Consider the following 13,020-nt stretch of genomic DNA (forward strand, 5'->3'; position numbering starts at 1 on the left):
ATGTGGAGGTAAACATGACAGGCTTTCCCAATTAGTGGATTTATGTGGTGTGAAGGAAAGTGAGGAAATCAAAGAGAAGACCAGCATTGTGAACCTGGAATTGGAAGGGTATTGGCACCCTCTTCAGATAGGTTGACATTTGGAAGAGGTATGTGTTTTGGGTGGAAAGATAGGGAACTGGAACCAATCCATTTGTGCTATGGCACAGCATACTCACTGACCACTGCCTCAGAAAGCAGAACCTTACCCATTTGGGGTGCCTGTTTCAGCCAAAAAATGTAAGGAAGTGAGCTGACCTTCTAATTGGTTCCTAAGTCTGGTTGGGTTTGGGTATAACTACCCTGAGGGACCCACATGAAAGTCTCCCTATGACAGGGGAGTAGTTGGGTGGTCAGGGAAAAGGGTAGTATTTAAGGCACAGGATAGTCACATTGGAAATGAGTCTGGGCTTGGAGAGTAGGGGAGAACCAGAGCAGAGTCATCTTCCTGCCTTCCATTAGGTTATCACACAGGCTTTAAGTTTGCGTCCCTACTTCGGAGAGCACTGATCTGGCTTTTCTCGTTTTTAACTGATGTTACTTTTAGGAGAGCTAGAAATAGACTTACACTGTTGTCTTCTTGGTGTCTTTGGCAGGACTACTTATTAGTTACTTTGAAAGAATGACTCATGATTAGGATATCAAAGAAAGTTTTAACCTCTCCATACATAGAGTTATAATTAATTTACATCTAAATAAGTATCTGAAGTTACTGAAAAATCTTTTTTTTCAAGTAGCTAAAGCTTAAACTTTTGAAACCGTTTAACATTTTTGATTTGCTTATTATTAGACTTGTAGTTAAAAGCTAGCACAATGGTGGTTACTGTAAGGTAGGGGACTTTAATTCTATTCCCAGCATTGCTGCTAATTTCATAACTTCAGTGTTTCTATGAAAATATGGGTATGGATGGGGAGGGAAGAGTTGTGGAGGTTAGGCTGACTTTGCAAAGTTATAGATTTTTTTCCTTTTGTGATTCTGTAATACATTGGAGTTATAAATTCCTAATTAATAAAGTCTAAATTAGAAGATTATCTTTCTATTAGTTATTATTATTTATTTATTAAATAGTTATTGTTTATTATATATATTATTATGGATTATTTAGAAATAATACATTATTCTTCATAAAATCAAAAACAGTTTTTAATTACTACTTGGAGCCCATTGACTTTCTTAAATGAGAATCCTTTGAAGATGGTTCATATTTATAGTTAGGTTTTGTTTTGTTTTGTTTTTACAAAGTATTTGAATACAAGTAGGGAAACTCAACCAGATGTTATGAAGGAGAGTTAAAGCTTTCCTCCGTTCTTTGCAGAATCCAAGAAAACAAGGGCCTGAAACTCAGGGGAGTACAGCAGAGTTAATCACAGGCCTTGTGCAACTCGTCCCACAGTCCAGCATGCCAGAAATAGCTCAAGAAGCAATGGAGGTAAGATGGCCCCTGCCTCCTTATTCCTTCTCTTGTTCCTTTCTTCCTCCTCCTCTCCCTCCCATCCCTTAACCAAGGGTATCCTGCTGAGCTTCTTGTCGTAAGCTCTTCTGTGCCCAGCCTATCAGACCTCATGGTGGGTGTTGACAGTGTTAGATTTGAAAACATCAATGAAGGCATCTGACTCAGTTTTGTTTTATGGTCCATAGAAGATCAGGATGCTCTCACTTTAGCTTTTGTAAAATATGTAACTGCTGATGCTTTAAAAAATAAGAAAATTTTAAGTCTAATTCAGTTTTTGAATGTGTTGATATCCATTGCTTTTAAGTAAAGCAGTTTTAAGACCAAGGGCTGATTAAATTATACAATACCTTTATGGTGCCCTTAAAAACTGAATGTTGAAGCCAGCGCTGCTTTCGAATGAACTGAGGAGAAATACTGACCTAGCAGGAATCATTCTCCATCTTGTCCTCTTGCCCTTTGATGGAGTTTTTCTGAAAAAGACTAGAGTTCTAATCATGGTTAGAAAACATAGATCAAAATAGTAATGAAAAAAAGGGTAAGATAAAAAAGAAATAATCTTTGACCCTGAAATCCCTGGAGAGCTCCTCAGAGTCACTTAGCAGGGGAGTAAAGTGGCCAGAGCTGAGCGTTAGGGCATGGATTAGAGAGAGGAGAAAGACCACAAATGTTCAGAAGGTCTGCAGGCCTTTGGTCGTCTTGCAAAGGGGCTCTGTTGGACCCAAGTGTCATGTACTTTGTAAGAGTCTCTAGTTACGGATCTGAACGTTTGGTGCCTCTTCAGTTAATTTTGGTTATTGGTTTCCTCATATTCACTTAAAAATTAGCAGTTTTTCTCTGAAGATTTTTCCTGGTTTAGCCCATCCTTGGCACTTGCCCCCTCTCGCCCAACCCATTGTCACACCTCATCCTCCTGTTTCTGAGTCTTTCTAAATCCGCTCCCTCTTCATGTCATTTCATTTATAGTGGATTGGAAAGAGCTCCAGACTTGGAAGGAAGAGATAGTCAGGTTCCCATCCCAGCTGTGTCACTGACTAGCTGTGTGACTTGGGCCATTGAGTCACCATCTCTGAGCTACAGTTTCATCTGGGATAAAGTGGCCCCAATCACAGACGCATTCACCAGCACCCAGGGCACTTGTGAGAAAAGTGCTCTGTAGATATTTACATCCTTTACAGCCTTGTTCAACAAGGCTGTTGAACAGTTATGTGTTCATTCCTCTCTGCCCCCAAGTCCAGAGCATGCTCTGTCTGGCCTAGGTCTGGGGCTGTGAGTGCCCTACACTGCTACCGTGCTTCCTACCCCAGGCCCGTCCAGATCCTCCTCCTCCCCAAAGGGCCGCCCCTGCCATGACTCTGGCTCTCTCCTTGCCCTCCGGGTCGAGTCCAGCAGTTGGGACAGTGAGGGCCCATCCAAGTGAGCTTTGACTGGATGGAGTTTGGTTCTTGTTGTTCATCTTACACTGGGGCCCAGATCCTAGCTGTTCTCATTGATTAGACTTTCAAGAAATATTCAGTTGATTATATTCTTCCTCTTCTCATCCATTGTTCTTTTGGGAATTATAGTACGAGTTTGGAACTTTTTGACTGACTCCTTGTATTTAATAACCATGAGACTGGGCATTGGGCAGAGTACTTCTAGCAGGAAATACTTGGAATTAATTTAGCATTTTCAGAAGACTTAGAATTATGCGGGGAAAGGGATCCAAAGATTTCAGTCAGGTGACTCGAGATAAGCAGCACTGTGTGCTGATCAGAGATGACCTAATGTGCTTCGAGCTTCTGGTCATTCCCGAGGCCTCTGTCTCTAGGCCTATGAAGACCATCCCTGGTTCTGTTCAGAGCTCCAACTCTCCTGAAAATTCCCAAAGGACCTTTGTCTGAGGCTAGTGGAGTGGCCCTTCTGACCCCTCCTAGCTCCTGCTTACCAGGAGCTCAATGGCTCCTCTCCTACCCCTGCCGTTCATTATTGCTCCATCATCCAACTTCCTGGTCCTGGCTTCCTCCTGTCCAGGCTGAGCTTGAATGGCAGCAACAGCCCTTCCTCCCTCCATATTTCGGATGCTGCGATGGTTCATTCAGTGAGCCCTGATGGAGGACCTGCTGGGCCATGTCGGAAAGGAGGTGCTGCCCCCATAAAGGCAAAACCAGACTAAGCTCTGCCCTCCAGCTGCTGCGTGTGGGAGTAAATCAGTACAGTCTAGAACATATGGGGAGTACTGGACATACCCTTACATAGGGCTTTGTTTCTAAAGGAGCAGAGCGGTCAGCAGGAGCTCAAGAGAGCAATGCCCTGGAGGTGGAAGCCCCGTGGGCAGTCTGGGCAGCTCTTCCAATGTCAGCATATTCATTTCTGATTGGTGTAAGGGTCAGTGCAGGATATATAAAGCACTTTGTGATCATAATGGAGCCTCTGATTGGAAGCTATTTTTCTCACTTCCCACCACCATTTCCAAATACTGCGGAGCTGACCAGGGCTCCTTTCCAGCTGGGTGGGTGGGCTGGAAAAGTCATGTATATTGAAAAAGCTCAGTATGTAAGGCTACTCAGTTATTCTTTTTATTCTTCCTGCTTATTGACATAGTTAAAATTCTAGTCCCAAAAGTTTTTGCAATGTAGCCTTCAAAATCTAGAGTTTTTAAAGGGGATTGTAATCAGGACATTTTTTTTTTTTTTTTATGAAGCCTGAAGAGTGTATCTGTAATACTGGTGCTTCATTTTGAAAATTGTGGTTAACTCAAAATTATAATTCAAGAAATTCAAGCATAATTTGTTTCTTTAAAAGTAACACAATTCTTTTTAAGAGAACTGAATTTTTATTAATTCTAGACATTTTAAAATCCATAACTTCTGGAGTCACATAAAAGAATTAACAGGATTTAAAACAGAAAGTGTACCTTCCTTGTCATCTGACAAGATCTACATTTGACAGCTGAAGAAACAGGCCTAGAGTATCTGAGATTTGCCACAGCAAGTTGAGATTCAAACTCATGTCCTTTGTCAATATCAACAGCTATGCATTTAGGTTCAACGGATTTATTTAGTTAGTTTTTATTTGTTTTTATTTTGTAAATTATTTAGTTTTTTTTCTCAAACAACTTTTGTTTTTATGCATTTTGGTTTTTTATAATAAGCATTTAAAAATTAATTTGTCACCTCCCTTTCCCATTGCACCAAAAATGGAAAATAAACAAAGCTTGCAATACCTAACTGTATATTTTTGACAAGACAAATTGCCATATTCAATGAAGGTTGGATCCAGAATTAAGTGGGATGAAGAAATTAATGTGATTGCTTTGGGGGAATCGCATAAACATTGTCTCTTTGAAATACAGAATTTGTCTTGTGAAAGTCGCTATTTGGATTGTTTTATTACTGCAAATTATGGAGGACCCCAGACTTTGATATGGGAACCTCTGTAAAGAAAGTGGGGTGGCGTGAGGGAGGAGAGGAAAACAGGAAGTAGAGAGAGGAGAGGAAGTTTGGACAGACTGAATGACGTGGTTATTTGTTGGCAGCTCTCCTATGAATAATCATTGATCATTGACTTAACCATATTTTACAAAGAATATCAGATAATTTTGATTATGTTCTGTGGAAAACACCTTCATGAGGCAGAGCCCTGAAGGATAATGAAAATACCCAGAGAGAACATGAGGAAGAAAATAACTCGTGACAATCCCACATTGCCCCAATGGGAGGAGAGTAGATGATGTTAAGAGAGAAGTACGATCTGAGATGATGTGTGTCATCCAATCTGAGAGTAAGGGGCAGCAGCTGACACATTCCACCATTCTCAGCATCGTGTGCAGAGAACATGAGACTGGCCCTGGCACTTTAGGTGGACCCTTCCTCCTGGCTCCATGGAGGATTTAGGGAAGGTCACAGGCAAGAGCTGCTCCGTGAATGATTGGGTGGCTAGAATGGCCATGGATGGATAATGCTCCATGTACCCAAAGGAAGCACTGACATGAGTGAGAGGAGGTGCGGCCCCTTTGGTCTGGAGGGGGAAGTTGAAATTGTTAAGTAGAAGAATGTGGGGCTATCCTGAATGTAAACTTATCTGTGAAAGGCAGCATGGAGAAGAGCTGGTCTCCCATTGTGAAGATCAGATCCACTCTGACAGTGGGACCCTCCCTCATTGTTCTTGTACTGGCTGGTCCTGGGAGCCTGGAATACTCCTTGCATCCCATCCCCACTTCCAACATCTAGTCAGGAATCCTAGAGTTGCTTTACCCCACCATAATCTATTGGCTTTTTTCCCCTCTCTCCTTCAGTGCCTTTCTTTCCACATTATGACCCACAAACCTGTGATCCCTCAATTTTCTTCCAGGCCATCTCTTCCTCACTAGCTATCCTCTCTTCTCCTCTCCATCTTCGCCCTTCAATGAAGCAATTCAGCTCCATGTTGTCCTTCTCTCTTTAATTCTATCCCTTTATTGTATCATTGACTACAGTCAGCCAAGCCTCCTCCTCAGATCATTCCCACTATTTCTTGCCTTTGCTGCTGAACGAAGGTAGAGAAAAATCACACGATTCTCACTGGATCCCTGTTACCCGACCTCCGCTCCATCCTCACTGCTGCCAGGCAATCCTGGGTTGCTTCCCAAACAACCCCACCAGCTATTTGCCCAGAGCTTTTCATCCCCCCTCCATCCTTCTTTAACTCTTCCTCCTTCTCCCCTTTCAGCCAAAACCTTGTCTCATTTTACAGAAAAAAATTTGAGTCTCATCTCTGTGAACTCCCCTTTCTCCCCTCCTCCCCATCTCTTTAGACTTCTCTCTCTCTTCTCCCCCATTTCGGATGTGAACGTGGCCTTGCTCCACCTGTCCATCCTGTGTCCTCCTTCGGTCACCCCCTCTGTCATCCTCACTCTGTCACTTATTCTTAATCATCGCTGGTCTGCTGACTCATCTGCTGCCTCCTACAAACCTATCCATGTCTCCTCCATCCTGGAAAAAATCTCACTTGATCTTCCATCCCCACTCCCTCTCCTTCTGTGCCCTTTGGAGTTAACTTCCTTGAGAATTTCTCTCTTCTCAACCTCTTCTTAATCCTTTATTTATTTATTTTTCTTCTTCTTTTTATTTTTAATAGCTTTTTATTTACAAGTTACATGCACGGGTAATTTTACAGCATCGACAATTGCCAAACCTTTTGTTCCAATTTTTCCCCTCCTTCCCCTTCCCCCCTCCCCTAGATGGCAGGATGATCAGTACATGTTAAATATATTAAAGTATAAATTAGATACACAATAAGTATACATGACCAAACCGTTATTTTGCTGTACAAAAAGAATCAGACTCTGAAATAGTGTACAATTAGCCTGTGAAGGAAATCCAAGATGCAGGCAGGCAAAAATAGAGGGATTGGGAATTCAATGTAATGGTTCATAGTCATCTCCCAGAGTTCTTCCGTTGGGTGTAGCTGGTTCAGTTCATTACTGCTCCATTGGAACTGATTTGGTTCATGCCATTGCTGAAGAGGGCCACGTCCATCAGAATTGATCATCATATAGTATTGTTGTTGAAGTATACAATGTTAATCCCTTATTTCTAATCTGACTTCTGCCCTTATTCTTCCCCTGAAGCTGCTCTCTGCAAGGGTCCTCAGGCCTCTTAGCCATCACATCCAGTAGATTCCTTCTCCAGGACCCCTCTGCAGCCACTAGCCTCCCTCTCCCCCGATCTTCTCTCCAGGTTCTTAGAATATCGCCTTCTCTCCTGGTTCTTCTCCTACCTCTCTGAGCACTCATTGTCTGCCTCCTTGGCCGGATCCTCCAGATGGCATCATCTGACCATGGGTTCTGCCCTCTTCTCTCCCTGATTCTCTTGGTGATCTCATCACCTCTCATGGATTTCATTCCCATCTCTAGGCTGGTGACCGCCTTTCCTCCATGTCCCTAGCTGCCCTTCAGATGCCTCTACCTGAATATCCAGTAGATGCCCTAAACTCACTATGGACAAATCTGAATTCAGCAGTCTTCAGTCCCCTACCCACCCTTCCCTTTTTCTACCGGGGAGGTATCATCATCCCAGGAGTCATTCTGTTCTTCTCGTGCTTTGCTCACTCCCCCCATTGCCAAGCTGTTGCCAACGCCCATCGATGGCACTTGTCCTCAAACTTGCCCCCTTCTCCCTTCACTGCCACCTCCCTGGCTTTGTCACCTGGACCATTACAACTGTCTTCTGCTGCTGGATCTGCCTGTCTTCAGTCTCTCCCCACTTGAGTTCATCCTCCATTTAGCTATTCATGTAATTTTCCTAAATGTAGATCTGACCGTGTCCCCCCAACCCTGTGGTACTCCCAACCCCCACTCTGAATGAACTCCAGTGGTTCCCTTCTGCTTCCAGGAGCAAATACAAAAGGTCTTTTTGACCTTTATAACCTCATTCTCTTCTACTTTTTCTGTCTTCTACTTTATTCCCTAACACATACTTTTCTATCTGGTGATTTGGTCTTCTGGCTATATCATAAACAAGATCCTCCATCTCTCAGCTCTGAGCAATCTCTTTCTATGGTTCCCCTCTTCCCCTGCCTGGAATGCTTTCCCTCTTTGGCTCCAACTATTAATCTGCCTGGCTTTAAGTCTCAACTAGCATCCCTCCTTTTACTGGAAGTCTTCTCCAAGCCCAATTAATTCTAATACCTTTTCTCTGTTAATCTCCTATTCACCCAGCATGTAGCATATATTTGTTTGCATGCTGCCTCTCCCACTAGATTGGAAGCTCCTGGAGGACAGGCACTGGCTTTTGCCTCTACATTTATCTCTAACTCTTAGCATAGTAGGTGCTCGGTCAGTATTTATTAATTCCTCTTAGAACCACAGGCAGCGGAAGCCCAAATGCTTGTCTGCATGGGGAGAGGGAACTTCCCAATCAACAGTATTCACAAACCAGTGAGCTCACAGGGCTTGTACAAAAGAAATGCCTTGTCTTGTCCCTGTCTCTTCAGCTTCCTCCCCAGGGACTGCTGAATGACCTTTTTGAGCAGATGAGTTGACTCACCATTTTATTAATTAGCAGAGCTCCTTGTAGCAGCGGTCCCTCTCTGCAGTCTTAGAGTTGCCTAGAGGTCTGAGTGGAGTGGTTGAAGGGTCTTTCACATCCACCATATATTTGCCAGTTCTCAAATCTAGGTTTTGCTAACCTGAGGCCCCCATTCTGCCCATTTCCATAACATTCGTCAGAAATGGCAGGGGAAATAAGTTAATTTGAAATTTGTAATCTGCCCATTAGCTGAGCTTCAGACTCAGGATAAATATTCTGTAGGAGACAGAGTCTGGATTTCTCCTGATTTTTAGGCCCTTGTTTGAAAAAATTTATAGCAGTCAAGATAAGCATCTGCTTCTTTGGCAGACCTGGGAATCAAACTACTCCTCTATCTGCATACATATGACCAGCTCTCACCCACAGTTACTCTCTTGTTAGAGGGAATAATGTCATATTCTTCGGAAACATTTAGCTCTTCAGTAAGACGATTCTAGTTTTTGTTTTTAAATTAACCAACAGTCCACATGCATGTCTTAAGCGTTTAGTGTGTGCCAGGCACTGTGCTTAGTGAGACTTGAGATACAAAGAGAGCATCTATAGTATGACCTTCTTCTGTCAAAGGGCTTTAACAAAGAGGTTAAAGCCTCATGTATTGCTGCTGTTCTCTGCTTCCAGCATTAGTTTCATATAATAGTGAAATACTCTTCTCTTTAAATTTAGGCTTTGCTGGTTCTTCATCAGTTGGATAGTATTGACTTATGGAATCCAGATTCACCTATAGAAACATTCTGGGAGATTAGGTATGTTCATTTAAATTTTTATTAACTTTATTATAACATTTTAAAATTCCAGCTCTGTAGAATCATAGATAGGTAAACATGAAACTCTGTCCTTGTCTATCTAGAGCTCTTTAAGCTAGGACATGAATCATATATGTAAAATGCCTAACAAGATAGTGTATTTGGGGTTGAAATCTTTAAACTCTTGTTTATTTTCAAAAGAGTCCTAATGTAAAAGCAGTCTTAGAAAAATGAAGAGTTCATATTGAAGGCTTTTCAATTTATTAATTTAAGGTTTTTGAGAAGGCAGATTTTACAAGGGATAACCATATAATAGGAAATAGATGATAATATTTAAAAGGAACATAAAGGCAAGTTACTATAGCTAAATCTGGGTACAGGCCAGTATATTCAAGTATAATCTACAAATCAGGCCATTGTAGGATGACTTAACTTATAAATGAATGAATTGAAAAGATATATATTTTGTTTTTGGGAAATGAAGTTCACTTAATATTTCTTTAAAATAAAGAATGGAAATGAGGTTTATAAGTGACATATTGGGGGAGGAAATTTAAGTTGTAACCTGTAAGACAGTCATTATCATTTGATATCTTGTTAAACTTTTCTGGCAAACCTGATGAAAGTAATCAAAGTCAATAAAAATTAGGTTATAGGAAAAGTATTAAATATTAAGCGTGTTGGTTTTGGAGGATTACTTTGCTACTGCTGATCAACTTCATTTTGTTTCAGCTCACAAATGCTTTTTTATATCTGTAAAAAGCTAACTACCCATCAGATGCTTAGCAGTACAGAAATTCTCAAATGGTTGCGAGAAATTTTGATCTGTAGGAACAAATATCTTCTTAAAAATAAGGTAAGTTTTATTTAGAAAAAAAGTTTAAAATTTCAAGGGAAACCATGAAAAATCAGTAGCAGTGAAGGTGGGGGAGAGAAAATATAGAACTCTATACTAGAAAGTTGTAATAATCAAAAAGTTAAATTAAATAGTTGGGACAGACTGGATAAAGAAGAATAAAGTAAGTTTATCTTAATCAAGTGACTGGTATATCAGAGAACATATGATACTTGGGAAAGATCAGAACAGATTAGAAAGTGGAAAGTGGGCAGACTGAAATGAGGTTATGTTGAGTGTTCTTAACCTTTTCTCTGTCATGAAACACTCTGGTGAAGTCTGGACCCTTACTAACTTTTAATTTTTAAAATGTAAAACATAAAATACTGAAAATTGCAAAGGAAACCAATTCTTTAGAAATAGTTATAAAAGCATTAAAAAAAATCGGCTGATACCATGTCAAGAGCTTTTACTCTGGGGTAAGAATCTTAACCAAATGAAGTCGAAGTGAGCATAAAATAGGTAATTGAGGCTACATGGAATCAAAAAGGAGCAGTTGATTGGGGGGAAATGGTTAAATCATTTATCAAATCAGTGATGCCGAGAGCCATTTCCAAGAATAAGAAGTCAAAGAACTCGAGCAAACTTTGCAAAAGAAAAAATTTAAAATTTTAACTACTATGTGACAAATTATATCAAATCAATAATAAGAGAAAAACAACCCAAAAAAACTCGTTTTACTTCTTACCCAGCATATTGGTAAAAGATGACAGAATATAAGAATAATGTTGGAGGGCTCCTGGAAGGATGGACTAGAGTGTTGTTGAAATATTAAATAAAAACACAGAAAAATATAGAAGAAAATTCAACAGGGGACTTGGAGACATAGGGGACACAGAGATGCAGGGCAGCATTTTTTACTGTTGGGTGAAGTTTAATTAGATGAAGGAAAATGGATGTAACAGAAATGTATAGTTGCATGTGTAGTCATCTTTTTTTGGTCTTTGTATGTTAAATGTTCATTTTTATTGTACTTAGTTCATAATTTCTAAAAGTAAAGGCAGTACACTAATATACTGTTAAAGCTGTGAATTTGTGTCTTCTGGAAGTCAGTGTTTGGAACTGTGTCTAGGAAGTGCCTAGAATACCTTTTTGTTTTGGATCAGATTCTTAGCAGTACAGAAAGGATAGAGAGAGCCAGGGAGAGAAAATGATAGAGACAGAGAGGGAGAGAGAGACACACAGAGAGATAGAGAGAGAATGATATACATATACACACTGCAAGGCATATATATATAACACACACACACACACACACACACATCCTTAGGAGGATAGAAATGAAAGATCCCATAAATGCCAAATTATTGATAGCAGGTTTTTTGGTAGTAGTGAAGAACTGGAAACAACAGTACATGGCTATCATTTGAGGAAAGAAGGAAGGAATTGAGATTCATGAATGTATCAGGATAATATGACTGTGCTATAAAAAATGATCATTATGAAACCTCCAGAGAAGCTTGGGAAGATATGACCTGATGTAGTGTGAAGTAGGTCAAACCAAGAAAACCAGAACATACAGTAACTACCCCAATGAAAATGGGAAGAATAAAAAGAAATGAAATGGAATTCTGTATAATTATATTGACCAGATTTGACTCAGAGAAAAGATGAGAAAATACACTTTCCTCCCTTCATTGGAGAGATGGGAGACTGGAGCATTGCATATGTTGTCACATTCAACTGATGGATTAATTTGGCAGAAATGGTTTTCTTTTTTATTTGATACAAGAGATGACTCTCTAGGTGGAGAGGGATATATTTATAAATAAAGCTGATGTAAAAACAACCTTAAATATTTAAAAGGCAAAATAAAGGTAAGTTAACACAGGTTTAAATGTGGGGGAGAAAGCCTTTACATTTTCTAATACTACTAAGGAAGGTTTAAAAAAAACCCACCTCAGCATTGTATAATTTTTGGTGAGTTTCTTTTCTCAAATTGTGGGTCATACATCTAGCTCGTTATCCCACAAATTTGGACCATAGACAAATATTTCAGTCATCAAGTTTAAAAAAAAAAAAAAGCTGATGGAAGAGGGAGGGGAAATCATTGTGTTGTCATGTTTACAATCTCAGGAAAAGACTCCAAACTTAGTGACTTAAGAGATGTAGACTATCTCAAAACATCTTTTAATTTTTAAAAGTAGCTTTTAAAAAATCATGCTCTAAGGAAGCCTCAGAAAGAGCTGAGTGCATATAGCAGGGCTCTTCTTAGGTGGCCCATCCAGAGCTTAGAAACTCTTAGGCCGAGCAGTGCTTATAAAGGCCTAGGAGCTGAGGAATTGGGTCCCTCCCACCGCCCCTATTGAGTGGCACGGCCTGGCACGACTTTTCAAGTTACCATGTTAGAGTACATGTGAGTTATATGAACAAAGGAGGCTTCATAGTTTCAGGTAAAATTGCATTGAAAATACTGTTTATGCCACAGTGAAAATGTTAAGTGTAATTGTGCCCTTGCTCATGGCATCTTGCTTGTGGACCGTGAGCTAGGCCCATTAGCCTGTGGCCACGCTTACACCTAAGCTCCGGCCAATTCTAGGGCTTCCTAAGGACTCCTCACTCCCTTCAGTGTCTTCCTTTGCCGGCTCCTCCTCTGTGCCCGTGTTGGATGCAGAGCGAGCCTTCCCCTTTCATGCGCCCTCGATCCCATCCAGTCCCATCCCAGCTTGTGCAGCAGATTGCCCCGTCTGTCATCCCTGCTGACTAATCTTTAATCTCTGCCCGGTTACTGCGTGACTCCCCGTGTCCTTCTAACACGCCCGTCTGAAAACTCACTCTCGCCACCCCTGCCAGCTCTAGCCTCTCTTTCCCACCCAGCTCCTCCAAAGCATGACTGGCAGTTGG

General features: G+C 40.8%; 1 protein-coding gene across 1 annotated transcript in view; it reads left to right on the forward strand.

The window, feature by feature from the left end:
- Window positions 1-13,020, forward strand: part of NF1 (neurofibromin 1) — a 236,938-nt gene that overhangs the window by 94,720 nt on the left and 129,198 nt on the right. The window contains exons 14-16 of the mRNA XM_051992369.1: window positions 1,355-1,468; window positions 9,202-9,281; window positions 10,014-10,137. Of these exons, the coding sequence (XP_051848329.1) occupies window positions 1,355-1,468; window positions 9,202-9,281; window positions 10,014-10,137 (318 nt within the window). The remainder of the gene's footprint in view (window positions 1-1,354; window positions 1,469-9,201; window positions 9,282-10,013; window positions 10,138-13,020) is intronic.

This window comes from Antechinus flavipes, chromosome 4, assembly GCF_016432865.1.
Source record: "Antechinus flavipes isolate AdamAnt ecotype Samford, QLD, Australia chromosome 4, AdamAnt_v2, whole genome shotgun sequence".
Lineage (NCBI taxonomy): Eukaryota > Metazoa > Chordata > Mammalia > Dasyuromorphia > Dasyuridae > Antechinus > Antechinus flavipes.